This window comes from Sorex araneus, chromosome 9 (assembly GCF_027595985.1).
Source record: "Sorex araneus isolate mSorAra2 chromosome 9, mSorAra2.pri, whole genome shotgun sequence".
In the NCBI taxonomy this organism is placed as follows: Eukaryota; Metazoa; Chordata; class Mammalia; order Eulipotyphla; family Soricidae; genus Sorex; species Sorex araneus.
Genome location: NC_073310.1, coordinates 12,427,382 through 12,442,374, shown reverse-complemented (window position 1 = coordinate 12,442,374; position 14,993 = coordinate 12,427,382). Strand labels below are relative to the sequence as shown.

At 54.7% G+C, this 14,993-nt stretch overlaps 1 protein-coding gene across 1 annotated transcript in view; it reads right to left on the bottom strand.

The window, feature by feature from the left end:
- MYO1H (myosin IH) overlaps positions 1–14,786 on the bottom strand; it is a 53,367-nt gene extending 38,581 nt beyond the window's left edge. The window contains exons 1-9 of the mRNA XM_055147320.1: positions 14,628–14,786; positions 12,430–12,545; positions 11,354–11,552; positions 9,246–9,326; positions 7,562–7,741; positions 3,818–3,916; positions 2,176–2,289; positions 1,691–1,762; positions 437–556 (exon numbers count right to left, since the gene is read on the bottom strand). Coding sequence (XP_055003295.1) covers positions 437–556; positions 1,691–1,762; positions 2,176–2,289; positions 3,818–3,916; positions 7,562–7,741; positions 9,246–9,326; positions 11,354–11,552; positions 12,430–12,545; positions 14,628–14,753 — 1,107 coding nt within the window. The 5' untranslated portion in view covers positions 14,754–14,786. The remainder of the gene's footprint in view (positions 1–436; positions 557–1,690; positions 1,763–2,175; positions 2,290–3,817; positions 3,917–7,561; positions 7,742–9,245; positions 9,327–11,353; positions 11,553–12,429; positions 12,546–14,627) is intronic.
- Between the last annotated feature and the right edge of the window lie 207 nt (positions 14,787–14,993).

Sequence of the window (14,993 nt, the reverse complement as noted above, 5' to 3'; positions counted from 1 at the left end):
TCACTCCAGCTCCAGGAGTGATTCCTGAGGGCAGAGCCATGAGTAACCTCTGAGCATCACTGGGTGTGCCCCCCTCAAATAAAAAAAATGCCACCTCTCAAGGAAAAGTGACCTTAGGACATCTTTGAAGAAGCAGTTGGAGGTGTTGTGTCGTTGGTTTTTTTTTTCCATCTCTATCCATTAAGATATCCTGCTCTTAAAAATTCCCAGGTACCCTGAGAGCTGCCTGGCATACTTCAAACGCTGGGACCCCCTCCCCACCCCCAACATCTGAAGGGTTCAGCGTGGCCAAACGCCTTTGGTGGGCGTCCTTGTAAGCCCCCCGGCTGGCCCTGGGAAGGGGGAGCCTTCTGGGCCTCGCCCCCGACAGGGGCTCACGGCCGGCCGGTCCCCCCAGCTCCTCCGGAGACCAACACGGCCGCTCACAGGGACGGACCTTGTTCACGAGGGAGGAGTTGATCTTGCTGACGAGCCACGTGAAGGTGCGCTCATACACAGCCTTCGCCACCGCATCTCGTGCGAACACGGAGAGTTCCGGCGTCAGTGGGCAGACCACCTGGGGAGGTCGGGGGGTTCACACCAAATAAGGGACATGGCGCCCCAAGTCCCCCAGGGAGGCTCTGAGGAGGGCTTGGGAAGGACGTGGTAAGGGGGCAGAGGGACGCATGTTCCAGAATGTTCTATGCCCCGAGACCCAGCCTTGACCCAGACAAGCAGCTTTGGTGGGGTGACGTCTGTGGGGCCAGGAGTGGGGCGCAGAGCGTTTGAGCTGTGACACACTTGCTTTAGAGTGCATGAGGGGGCAGCTTCCTCGGGCACCTGCCCCCTAGGAGCTGATGGAGGGGCACCCACCAGGGGCCCTGGCTTCTTGCTCAGAGCGTAGCCCGCCGCTGGGACGTCCCCCACTGTCACGGGGGCCTCCAGATATCCGGCGACAGCAAAAGAGGTTTTTTTTGGGGGTTGGGTTATTTTTTTTCTTTTGGGGTCACACCCAGCGATGCTCAGGGGTTCCTCCTGGCTCTGCACTCAGGAATTACTCCTGGTGGTACTTGAGGGACCATATGGGATGCTGGGGATCGAACCCGGGATGGCCGCGTGCAAGGCAAACATCCTCCCCGCTGTGTTATCGCTCCAACCATCCTGAACACACAATGACTGGCATGTAGCTCAACACCCCCCAGTGCAACCAGCCCGGAGCCGAGGGGCTTCTGGCAGAGGCATGTCTGGGCCAAAGGGCTGGTGGCGAGGGGAGAGGCGGAAGCAGCCGGGACTAGAGGGAGAGAAGGGAGCGGGTCCCACCAGAGGGAAACTTGTGCAGGGCTGACGCCATGAGGGTGAGGATGAGAGCTGGCGCTGATGGGGAGGTCGAGGCAGGAGACCCTGGCAAGGCCTGGGATCAGGGCCACCCTCCCGGTCACCCGGGGACATTGCAGGAGCACTGGCCCCTCCAACATGAGGTTTTTTTTTGTTGTTTTTTTTTTACCTCTTCTGTTTTTTTTTATTTTTTTTATTTTTTTTATTTTTTGCTTTTTGGGTCACACCCAGTGATGCTCAGGGGTTACTCCTGGCTTTGCACTCAGGAATTACTCCTGGCAGTGCTTGGGGGACCATATGGGACGCCGGGGATCGAACCCGGGTCGGCCGCGTGCAAGGCAAACGCCCTACCCGCTGTGCTATCGCTCCGGCCCACCTCTTCTGTTTTGGCTTCAATCTTCCTGTGGGTGAGAGCGTCCAGAAGGACCGACGGCCGGACCCCCAGGAGCTGCAGAAGGGGAGACCAAAATGCGAATCTGTGACCTGATTTGATTTTTTTTTTTATTTCTCATTTATTTATTTTTGGCTTGGGGGCCAGACCCGGTGGTGCTCAGGGATTACTCCCGGTGGGATTCTGGGGGCCCTACGCAGTGCTGACCGCTCACGGCCTTCATGCGCGACAGACCTCGGAGGCATTTTTCAGTCCACCGGCCTTGGCCGAGCCCCCTGCCAACCCCGTGCTCGGTAGCTACTGAGAGGCCCGGCCCCCGGCTCGGCTCGCTCGGGGGACCTGGCCGCCACGCCCCTCCCCAGGGCTCCGCCTCTTCCCAGGGCCCCGCCCCTCCACAAGGCCTCGCCCCGCCCCAGGGCCCCGCCCCTCCCCAGGGTCCCCGCTCCCCGCCTCCGCTGCCGGCTCCTCACCTTGGCGATCCACTTGATCTCGTGGGTGTGGGGGATGGTGGCGCACCCCTGGCCGCTCTCCTCAAAGCAGATGTTCCCCAAGTGCAGGACGCTGGCGACGATCCCAAAGAGATTCTAGGAGCAGGGGTGAGGAAGGGGGAGAAGACGGCGGAGACCCCGATCCTTCAAGATGCCAGCCCCCCGCCCCCCACCCCAAAACCCGCCTCTTCGGCACAAAGGGAAGCAGGAGTACTCCGGTGGGTGGCAGGGAAGGTCTCACCCTCAATCTCCCAGCAAAGGACTTTTTTTTTTTTTTTTTTTGCTTTTTGGGTCACACCCGGTGATGCTCAGGGGTTACTCCTGGCTCCGCACTCAGGAATTACCCCTGGCGGTGCTCAGGGGACCCTATGGGATGCTGGGGATTGAATCTGGGTCAGCCAAGTGCAAGGCAAACGCCCTCCCCGCTGTGCTATTTATCCAGCCCCAAAGGACTTTTTTGGGAGGTGGGAGGGAATATGCTCTTGCCCATACCTGGTGGTACTCAGGGGCAACGCCCGGCTCTGTGCCTGGGAAACCATATGCGGTGCCAGAGATCAAGCCACGACTGGCTCTCAAGCCACGACTGGCTCGTGCAAGGCTTAACCCCTGGACTGTTTCTCCAGCCAGGACATTTCTATTTTTTTTTCTTTTTAGGCCACGCCCAGTGATGCACAGGGATTTCTCCTGGCTCTGCACTCAGGAATTACTCCTGGCAGTGCTCAGGGGAATCACATGGGATGCTGGGAATCGAACCCGGGTCGGCCGCGTGCAAGGCAAACGCCCTAACCACTATACTATCACTCCAGCCCCAGGACATTTCTATTTTTTATAGAAAAATAAGGTGGTTCTTCTTCACCTACCTGTAAGCCACTTAATGTTCAAATGCTACAGTCCCAGATATAGTTACACACGATGCACCTATACCAGCATATACCAGCACACAACACAAATGCAGATGTATGTGCGTACATGTTCGTGTACATGTTTCTGTATCTATGCAAGCTCTGTATCTACCCAAGTTTGATCCCCGGCATCCCATATGGCCCCCAAGCACCTCCAGGGGTCATTCCTGAATGCGGAACCAGGAGTAACCCTTGAGCATCACCGGGTGTGGTGCCCCAACCAAAAACCAACATCAACTGTACTTTGGAAGTACACATTAGTGGGCCCCCAAGATTTTTCGTTCATTTGTATTTTGGGTCACACCCAGCAGTGTGCTGGGCTTACTTCTGGCTCTGTACGCAGGGGTCACTCCTGGTGGGACTTGGGGAACTATGTGTTGGCAGGGATCAAACCTGGGTCTGCCATTTGCAAAGCAATCTCCCTACACTGTACTCAAGATTTTTATTCATTCTATTTGGCAATCTACTCTGCAATCAATCACCAGGAAATCAGGATTGTCTGGGCTCCCCCCACCCCTCCCCCTGCTTTTTTTTTTCCAGTTTTGAGCCACACTTACTCAGGGCTATCCAGTGCAAGGCTTAGCAGGGGCTACTCCCCGCAGGGGGCTCAGGGGACCATGTGGTACCAGGGATTGAACTCGGGGCTCCCACATGCAAAGCCTGGGCCCCAGGACTATCCCCTCAAGCCCAGAGACAGAGCGCTCCTCCCTCAAGACCGTTACCTCCAGGTCACCGTCTGTAAAGTCGATGACGGAAAAGGCGTTGGACACAGTTTTCCAGGCATCCTCATCGTTGATGGAGGACTGTTTGGCAGAATGACCCTGCGGACACAGAACCGGGTCACTGGCTGGATTAATTAGAACATTCCCTCGGGTCTGGAGAAATAGCACAGCGGGGAGGGCGTTTGCCTTGCACGCAGCCGACCCAGGTTCGATTCCCAGCATTCCATATGGTCCTCTGAGCACCACCAGGAGAAATTCCTGAGCGCAGAGCCAGGAGTAACCCCTGTGCATCGCCAGGTGTGACCCAAAAATGCAAAAAAAAAAAAAAAAAAAGGACAGTCCCTCAAGGACTAAGTCTTGAGAACTGCTGGATGTGACCCCCCCCAGAAGCAACAACAACAACAAAATGGTCTTTCTGACCATTTCCTGCTAATGTCGGGAAATGTCGTTTGAAGAGTTAGTCTCAATAAAGAAGAAAAGCTCGTCTCTCCATAAACACCTGTTGAAACATGGAGGGAAATTCCAGGGCTGAAATCCTGAAAGCCGGTATCAATGTCCTGAGCACCACCAGCAACCGCCAGCAGGGGGAGACAGAGACCCGCCCTCGGAGACCTGCGTTTGGAATTCAGGAATGCACAGACTCCGGCTGATCAGCAACTGAGACCTGGGCAGGCCTTTCCCGTTGATTCCAGGCCGGCCTTAAAGTCACAAACCTACCAATGCCGTGGCTTAAGGACAAACAAACACCCTCATTGAGGAGTCTCTTGCTATTCGGCTTCTGCAGGGCAGAGGGGTCCTGGCTTCCCTGGCTCCCTGGAAACACTCCAGCAGAGAGCAGGAAGGAAAGTGCCTCCCAGATAGGGAGGCTGGCGGCGGGGGTCGGGGTGTGTTGGGGGGTGGGGGTGGGGAAACGGGGGCCATTGGTGCTGGGAGACGCACACTGGTGGAGGGAATGGGTGCTGGATCATTGTGTGACTGAAACCCAACTATGAACAGTTTTGTAGTGGTCTATTTCACAGATGGTCAATTAAAAAAAATTTTTTTTAAAGTAATGTGAGGGACTGGAGCAACAGCACAGCGTTTAGGGCATTTGCCTTACATGCAGCTGACCCGGGTTCGATTCCCAGAATCCTATAGGGTTCCCCCAGAACACTACCAGGGGTAATTCCTGAGTGCAGAGCCAGGAGCATAGTTGGGTGTGACCCAAAAAGCCAAAAAAAAAAAAAAGAGAGAGAGAAGCTGAAAACTCCTGGGTGCCCTCGGGAGGGGGGATGGGACAAGTCCCTGCCCCACAGAATGCCCTGGTGGACGCATCACACCCCAACAGCTGCCGCCATGCCACTGGCCAGACTCCACCGCTTCATGCCTGAGCTCTGCAGAGATGCCAAACCGGCAAAAATTCTCAGCCTTCTCCTCCAGGACCTACTAAAGGGATTGATCCTTAGGACCAGAGCAATAGTACAACTGGCAGGGCGTTTGCCTTGCACAATTACCAACCCAGGTGTGATTCCCGGCACCCCAGATGGTCCCCCGAGCACCGCCAGGAGTGATTCCTGAGTGCAGAGCCAGGAGGAACCCCTGAGCATCGCCGGGTGTGACCAGGAAGCCTTAATAAATAAATAAATAAATGTGTTGATCTTCATTTTACTTAAATGAAGTTTAATGTCGTTAAATGAAGTTTCACTTTGTAAAATCTTATTTATTTTTTGTTTTGTTTTGGAGCCACACCTGGCGATGCTCAGGGGTTACCCCCGGGTCTGCACTCAGGAATTACTCCTGGCGGTGCTTGGGGGACCTTGTGGGGTGCCAGGGATCAAATCCAGGTTGGCCGTGTGCAACCAAATGCCCTCTCCAAACCACTCTGGCCCTAAGATTCTCTCTCTTTCTCTCTCTCTCTCTCTCTCCCCTCTCTCTCCTCTCCCTCTTTGTTTCTCCCTCTCTCTCTCCCTCCTTTCCTCCTTCCCTCTCTCTCCCTCCCTCCCTCTCTTTCCCTCCCTTCCTCCCTCTCCCACTCTGTCCTCTCCATCTTTCTCTCCCTTCCTCCCTCACCCTCCCTCTCTCTCCCTCCATCTCCTTCCCTCTCTCTCTCCTCTTTGCATCTCTCTCCCTCCCTCTCACTCCTTCTCTCCTCTCTCTCTCCCCCTTCTTTCTTCTCTCTCCTCTCTCTGTCTCTCCCTTTCTGTCTCTCCCTCTCTCTCCCTTCCTCCCTCTCCCTTCCTCTTTCTTTCTCTCTCTCCCCTCTCTCTCTCCTCTCTCTTCCTCTCTGTCTCTCCCTCTCTCTCCCTCCCTCCCTCTCTCCCTCCCTCTTTCTCTCTTTTCTCCCCCCCTTTCTCTGTCCCTCTCCCTCCCTCCCTCCCTCCATCCCTCTCCCTCCCTCTCTCTCTCTCCTCTGTCTGTCTAGTTTAGGTCACATGGCTACCCCAGTGTGAATGTTTATGGTATTAATGTCCAAGTTTGCTGCACCCCACGGTGTGCCCAAACCCTCCAGCACCGCCCCAGGCCACTCTAAGCCCATCTTTACTGCCCTCCCCAAACGGTTGGGTAACCTGAGTCTTGTAATCCAAGGACTTGTCATCACTGGATACTGTCCACTCCCTTGTTTATCTCTAGCACTGGTGAGCGAGGTCAGCGGGGGTTTGTCCAGCTCCCTCTCTGGTCTCTGCACACGATACCCTCCAGCCCCGGCTACGTCTCAGCATGATGCCATACAAGGCTCCCTTTGGGAGACCTGCTTTCCTTTTCCTTTTTAGCCATTTTGGGTCACATTCGGGATTTGCCCAGGGGTTACTCCTGGCTCTGCACTCAGGAATTACTCCTGGTGGTGCTCGGGGGACCATATGGGATGCTGGGGATGGAACCCAGTTCAGCCGCGTGCCAGGCAAACGCCCTCCCCGCTGTGCTGTCGCTCCAGCTCCTGGAAGTATTTTTTTGATCATTCCATTAGCCACTTAGTGGTAACAGACAATATAAGAGAAATCAGTGTGGAGCTGCTACAGGAGCGGGCCTGACGGGTGGGTGGGACAATGGGGACAGTGGTGGAGGGAAGGTGACAGTGGTGGTGGGGTTGGGGTTGGGATACTGGGTGCCTGTATCAGACCATCATGAACAACTCTGCAAACCATCATGAACCATTTGTAAACTCTGTTTAAATGGTCGGGGGGCGGGTGGGGGGTGTGTGTGTGGGAAGCTGGGGGTAGAGAGATCAAGGAACTGGTCACCGGAGGAAATATCTCAAGTATCTCAAGGGTGTGGGGTCCAGAATCCAAATCCTGGCACTTGCAATCAATAAAAACCCTGGGATCGGGGGGCTGGAGTGATAGCACAGCGGGGAGGGCGTTTGCCTTGCACACGGCCGACCCGGGTTCGATCCCCAGCATCCCATATGGCCCCCTGAGCACCGCCAGGAGTCATTCCTGAGTGCAGAGCCAGGAGTAACCCCTGTGCATCGCCAAGTGAGACCCAAAAAGAAAAAAAAAAACCCTCGGTTGAGTCCCGTTCCGGCCAGGACCCACTGGTTCCATCTCCACGGTCACCTACATGCCAGGTGTGAAGAGGTCTGCTAATAAGGGACACGGAACCGGCAGGAGAGCTCTGAACACACACTGAGAAAATTCCTCGACAGCCAACCATGGCCCAACGCTCCCTCACACCACACACACACACACACACACACACACACACACTCCTGCTCCTTCCCCCACCCCACTCCAAAGGGCCCACCCACCCAAACACAGTGCTCCCGACCTGTGAGAGGTACTTGTACAGCCGGGGGTCTCGCTCCAGCCCCAGGTACGCCAGGAGCCGCTCTTCCCCGCCCTCCAGCAGCTGGTAGAAGATGTGGAAGTTCCGCTCGCCCTGGTTCTGATAGACGACCCGCGACTTTTCTATCAGGTAACTGATGATGTGGCCGCCGACAGGAACGCCCTGCGAAAAGCCCGGATGACAGCAAGGAAGGACAAGTGAGACTCTTCCCGCTGTTTTCTTACTATTTGTTGTTTTGTGGGGTTTTGTGTTTTTTTTTTTATTTTTTGCTTTTCAGGTCACACCTGGTGATGCACAAGGCTGACTCCTGGCTCTGCACTCAGGAATGACTCCTGGAGGTGCTCAGGGGACCCTATGGGATACTGGGAATTGAACCCGGGTCAGCCACGTGCAAGGCAAACGCCCTCCCCGCTGTGCTATGGCTCCAGCCCCATTATTGTTGTCCTGGGTCACACCTGGTGATACTCAGGGGTTACTCCTGGAGGTGCTCAGGGGACCAAATGGTATGCCAGAGATCAGACCCAGGCTGGTGGCATGCAAGACAAGCACCTTCGCTGTGCCACCATCTTTCCATCCCCGCTTCACAAGAAACATCCTTCTCCCGACACACAGTGCCCCCAAGACCCAGCCGTGTGACACAGTTGCCGCCACTGGCCAGCTCGCCCTGGGTGACCATAACGCCTTGCTCAGTTGCTAGTGGGGGCGGGGTCCTTTTGGGGGAGCAGCCGCGCCTAGCCCTTGTTCCATCCCAGCAGCTCCAGGATAGGGATGCTGGCGTGTCTCTAAAATTAGCTCTGGGGGCTGGAGCAATAGCACAGCGGGGAGGGCATTTGTCTTGCACAGTAGCTGACCCGGGTTTGATTCCCAGCATCCCATAGGGTCCCCTGAGCACCACCAGGAGTAATTCCTGAGTGCAGAGTCAGGAGTAACCCCTGAGCATCGCCGAGTGTGACCCAAAAAGCAAAAAAAAAAAATAAATCTCTGGGTGCACTGCAGGTCCCCTCAGAGATTGGGATTCAACACCCCCCAAGACTGTTTCCAAACAGGCTGCACCATCCCCATTCTGAAGACCACAGAGAAGGACACCCCCCCACCCCAGGGATGGCACCTCTGCCAGCGCCTGGCATGGCTGAAAGCAGAGAATGGGACCTCATGCTCCTCAGCATTCACATCTTCCTAAATCTGCACTAACCTTGGATTTTCCATCCGGTTTAGCCAAGAAATGCCCTCCCAGGGCTGGTGAGATAGAACAGTTGGCAAGGCGCTTGCCTTGCATGCGGCCGACCCAGGTTTGATCCCTGGCACCCCCAGGTGGTCCCCTAAGTAAGCCCTGAGCATCATTGGGTGTCCCACCCTCCAAAAAAAGAAAAGGAAAAGGTAAAGGAAAGAAATGCCCTTCGGGACTGGAGCGATAGCACAGTGGGGAGGGCATTTGCCTTGCACGCGGCTGACCTGGGTTTGATTCCCAGCATCCCATAGGGTCCCCTGAGCACCGCTAGGAGTGATTCCTGAGTGCAGAGCCAGGAATGACCCCTGTGCATCGCCAGTTGTGACCCAAAAAGAAAAAAAATAGAAATGCCCTTCCTCCCTCCAGGTGATTGGGGATGGGCACTTATTGTTGGCAAGTGACAAGGTCCCAGGGATAAGGAATGAAACATTAATTTACCTTAAAGTCAAACTGGATATCCATGTATTTTCCAAATCTGCTGGAGTTGTCATTCCGGAGCGTTTTGGCATTCCCAAAGGCCTTAGAATGCAGAGTGGGGGAAGGGCCAGAGAGACCGGATGGGCGTTATGGCGTTGGCACTGGCACAACACCTTGCTCGGGTATTTTGGTTCACTCTTGGGTCATACCCGGCGGTGTCCAGGGGTGATTCCTGGCTCCACACTCAGGAATTTCTCCTGGCAGTGCTCGGGGTCCACAAGGGATGCAGGGGATTGAATCAAAGCCGGATGCGGGCAAGGTAAGTCGCCGGACCTGCGACACCCTCTCTCTCGGCCAGGGCACGCAGCCTTGCATGTGGCCCACCCAGGTGCCATCCCAGAACCACAGGACTCTCTGGGTATTGCCAGAAGCAGCCCCCAAACACAGAGCTGGTTATAGCTCACCCCTGCATCTCCCAAATAGAAGAAGTTGGGGTGGGGGGGGGCGGGGGGGGCGGGGAGGGGTCACAGCTGGTTGGAGGGTGACTGAAACTGTCCTTCATTGTCCTTCATTGTCATTCACACTCATTGTCATTCAGGCGTGAATCCCTTTCGCATCTTCTTAGTGACAGTCACTAAATGAAGTGGATTTAGAGCCAGAGGGACAGTACAGTGGGGAGGGGGCTGACCCGGGTTCCCTGAGCACTGCCGGGTATGGCCCAAAAAACAAACAAGTGAGAGGCTGGAGTGATCGTATAGCGGGTAGGGCATTTGCCTTGTACGAAGCCGACCCGGGTTCAAATCCCAGCATCCCATATGGTCCCTTGAGCACCGCCAGGAGTAATTCCTGAGTGCAAAGCCAGGAGTAACCCCTGTGCATCGCCAGGTGTGACCCAAAAACCAAAAAAAAAAAAAAAAAACAAGTGAAAATGATAGTGGGTTTGATGCCAAACACGGTAGATCCCACAGGAAAGAAGAGAAACTAAAATAAAGACGAGAAACCATCTTCTCCCCAGAATCCAGCGGGGGAGGCGGCTAGAAAGGGCCAAGGAGACAGACATGGGATGGAGACTTGCTGTTCTAGAAGGCACAGCGGCCGGCACCCCCGACACCAGGCCTCCTTATATCCAGTCACTGTTTGGGTCGAAGAATGTAATGGGGGCTGGAGACATAGTGTGGCAGGGAGAGCATTTGCCATTCACACAGCCGACCCAGGTTCCAAACCCCACACCCCATATTGTTCCCTGGGCACCAGGAGTAATTCCTGAGTGCAAAACCAGGAGGAACAGGGGCTGGAGCAATAGCACAGAAGGTAGGGCGTTTGCCTTGCACGCGGCCGACCCGGGTTCAAATCCCAGCATCCCATATGGTCCCCTGAGCACCGCCAGGAGTGATTCTTAAGTGCATGAGCCAGGAGTGACCCCTGTGCATTGCTGGGTGTGACCCAAAAAGAAAAAAAAAAAAAAAAACAAACAAAACAAACCAGGAGGAACCCCTGAGCATCATCAGGTATGACCCAAGAAGCAAAAGACAAAATACCAACACCCCCCCCCCCGAAAAAAAAAATGGATGTAATGGGAAAGTTCCTTCCACCATAAACATCTACTGCAGATGGACCGGTCCAAAGGCAGGTGAAAAGGATTTGTTTGAAAGCAGTTGGCTAGAGAATCACACAGCACAGAAGAAATATCAGTCAGAATGACACTGTCTTTCTCTGTCTCTCTCTGTCTGTCTATCACACACACACACACACACACACACACACACACACACACACCACACACACACACGCCATCCAGTAGAATACTATCTTACCCCTTACTGATCTGCGATGTGCTTTTTTTTTGTTTCTGACTCTCATTTAACCCTCCAGAGCCTGCTGGGAGGTAGGTAGGTCCTTTGACTAGAGTCCGTCCACAGGCGGGGCTCAGGCACCCGGGCACCAAGGGATCCGCCGTGTGGCTGCCGTGCTAGCATCCAAGGCTGGGGGGTTTCCAGGCCACGTAAGTTACGAGGGCACTCCCGAGACACCCCGCCGCTCCTTGGCGCCCAGACATGGACCTGCAGGTCCTCCTAGAAACCTCCCCGGCACTTGCCCCGACGCCCCTAGGGAGCCCCAGGAGCGCCCACCTCCAGCACCGGGTTGGAGAGGAGCAGTCGATCGCGGGCGACCTGCAGTGACTCGGTCATGGGGCAGGTCACTGCAAAATACTGGAGAATCTTCTTGGACGCCTCCGTCTTCCCTGCACCGCTTTCCCCGGAAATGAGGATGAAGTGGTTACTGAGCTCCGAGCACATCATGCGGTAGGCGTTGTCGGCTATGGCGTAACTGAGGATCGGGGAGGACACGGGAGGGGAGGGAAGTGGCTTCCGGGATTCTTCCCTTGGCTGTGACAACCACCGGGGCAGAAGGACCAGGGCTCTGCCTCCCAGGAGCCAGGTGCCCTCCGGGGGGGTCACACAAATTCTACTAGACGGCAAAACTCCAATAGTAGAAGAACTAAAATCAGTAACTTGGGTAATCATGAGAACTGTTTTATCTCCCAAATCAATTAGGGCGGAGGGGGGGGGAGTTGGGACATACCCAGAGATGCTCAGTGATTACTCCTGGCTCTGTGCTCAGAGGTCACTCCTGGTAGGCTCGGGGGACCATATAGGGTCCTGGGGTACCCAGTGGCCAGAGCCAGGCGCAGGGGCAATGCTGCCGGCCCATGGACAACTTAGGGGTGAGGGAGAATGAGGAACAAGTCACAGGTATATTTCAATGCCAGTAACAAATCATTATGAGCAACGTTTATTTTTCTTTTTGGGTCACACCTGGCAATGCACAGGGGTTACTCCTGGCTCTGCACTCAGGAATCACTCCTGGCTGTGCTCAGGGGACCCTATGGGATGCTGGGAATCGAACCCGGGTCAGCTGCATGCAAGGCAAACACCCTACCGCTGTGCTATCATTCCAGCCTCTCATGAGCAACTTTGTAAACCACAGTGTTTATATAGTGTAAGGGGAAAATAAAATTTAAAAAAATAGTTAAATAAAAAAGAATTTGGGTAAGTGGTGGGTGGAAAGATGAATAGATGGGCACATAAATGGCTAGATGTATGGCAAGATGGGTAAATGGATGGATGGATGGATGGATGAGTAGGAAGGAAGGAGAGAGGGAAGACAGAAACATACAGGATCAATGACCTGATGTGTTACTTACACGTGTGGTGGCAGTTCAAAGAAATTGACGCCTTGATAAAGTTCCATCTGGCTCACCGTGTAGATCCCGAGTTCCTGGTATGGGTTCACAGACACAAGGAGGGTCCCGATATACGTCTAGAGGGATGGACCAGGGCACTGGTGAGGGATTCAAAGTGGCACCAGCAAAAGCCCGCCTAGTAGCACCGTCCCACGTTTATTCAACGCGGGAAAGATCACATAATACAGGAGACCGGTGGGGTCTCCGTCACCATGGAACTTACGCGGAGGGGAGGGGCCAACCAAGGAGCCAACCCGGGGGTCAAGACTGCTTTCGTGAGAGATGTGCGCTAAGAGAGGGGCGACAGGAGGCCTGGAGCCCCGGAGCGCCGCCCCCCCAGGAAGGCTCGGGGGACGCTTCCCTCAGGAAGTAACCACGGGGCCCAGGCTTAGAAGAATAAGGAGCAAGTCATGGAAAAATACTCAGCAGCAAGGATGCTCAGAAACAAGAGGTGCATCTTGTTGGCATCTCGGAGGCCAGCGCGGGAGGCAGTGATGGGAAATGCTAAGAAGTGATGTCAGGGGCTGGAGCGATCGCACAGCGGGTAGGGCGTTTGCCTTGCAGGCGGCTGACCGGGGTTGGATTCCCAGCATCCCATAGGGTCCCTCAAGCACCGCCAGGAGTAATTCCTGAGTGCATGAGCCAGGAGTGACCCCTGTGCATTGCTGGGTGTGACCCAAAAAGCAAAAAAAAAAAAAAAGTGATGTCAGAGGAGGGGACCAAACACAAGGGGTGCTGGGAACACGGCTGCTCCCCCAGAAACTCACACGTCACGCCCGCCCTGGGAGATTACGGGAGAGACGGGATTCAGAGGGGAGCACCGTAATCTGTTGATTCCCCAAGGTTTCGGGCCACTTGATGGGGGGGCATGGTCAGCACTTGACCCCTTAAAGAAGGACAGGAAAGGGTGGGTCAATCTTATTTTTCCCTGCATGGCATCTACTGCCATTTCTTTTCTTTTTTTTTTTCCTTTTTGGGTGACACCCGGAGATGCACAGGGGTTACTCCTGGCTCTGCACTCAGGAATGACTCCTGGCGGTGCTCGGGGGACCATATAGGATGCTGGGAATCGAACCCGGGTCGGCTGCGTGCAAGGCAAACGCCCTCCCCGCTGTGCTATCACTCCAGTTCCCTATTGACATTTCAAATGAATTCCTTTGAGGACACTCTTCTGGATCTCAGTCCACATGGTGACTGGGCCGCTGGTCCTAACCTCACCCCCAACTTCTGGGGTAAATCATCTGGCCAATCAGAATACCTGCTACCTCTAGCTACCGGGATTTGTTCAGAGAGAGGCACGTGACCCACGGGGAGCCAATCAGAGTCTGCCTACACCTGGATGGGTTTGCTCTAAACTCAGTACCAGCCCTAAATGGATGGATGGATCTTTGGCAGTTTCTGCTGGTGGATCTTTGTCTGTTCCTGCTGTTTCAACCAGCTTGTTGCCCTAAAGAGAAGCCACCCTGGATGGAAACGGTTACAAAAGACAGAGATATGGGACAGAATTTGTTTTTTTTTCCTTTTTGGGTCACATCCAGTGATGCACAGAGGTTACCTCCTCGCTTTGCACTCAGGAATTAAGACTCCTGGCGGTGCTCAGGGGACCATATGGGATGCTGGGAATCGAACCCAGGTCGGCCGCGTGCAAGGCAAATGCCCTACCCACTGTGCTATCGCTCCAGCCCCCAATGGAACAGAACTTTTTTTTCTTTTTGGGTCACACCTGGCGATGCACAGGGGTTACTCCTGGCTCTGCACTCAGGAATTACTCCTGGCGGTGCTCAGGGGACCATATGGGATGCTGGGATTTGAACCCGGGTTGGCCGCGTGCAAGGCAAACGCCCTACCCGCTGTGCTATCTCTCCAGCCCCTGGAACAGAATTTTTAAGGCATCACCTAAGACTGTGTCTGTTGGGGGACCCTAAAGCTATGCAGATGGAGAGACCCCGCTTGTGGTTTCAGCCCTGTAAGCTGGTCTCTGTTCCTGGCCATCACAAAGACCTTAGTAAACAGGGTCGAAGTGGACCTGCCAGGCGGCCCCCAAACCTCCCTATAAGAACTGAACTAATGGAGTGGCACTGTTCGCTGGCACTAGGGCTGAGGGACAGAGAGGGAACCATGTAGGGGGAGGGGAATAGCTGAACACGGGGTCCCATTACATAGATGAGGTTCTCTCTGAAACGCTTGCGCAGGTTGTCCAGAAAAGCAGATTCGCTGGTGTGCGCGTCCAGCAGCACGAAATCCTGCACCCCGACCTTGTCCCGGGCCGTGAGCGCGCCCTCCATGTGCAGGCGAATGTGCTTCCTCCTCACCTCTTCTTTCTGCAGGGAACAGAACCGGGGACGGCCAGGTCATTTATTCAACTCGTTCTCTTTCTTTCTTTTTTATTGAATCACCGTAAGACACAGTTACAAAGCTTTCATGTTTGAGTTTCAGTCATACAATGATCGAACACCCATCCCTCCACCAGTGCACATCCCCCACCACCAATGTCCCCAGTATACCCCCCCTTTCCCATCCTTTCC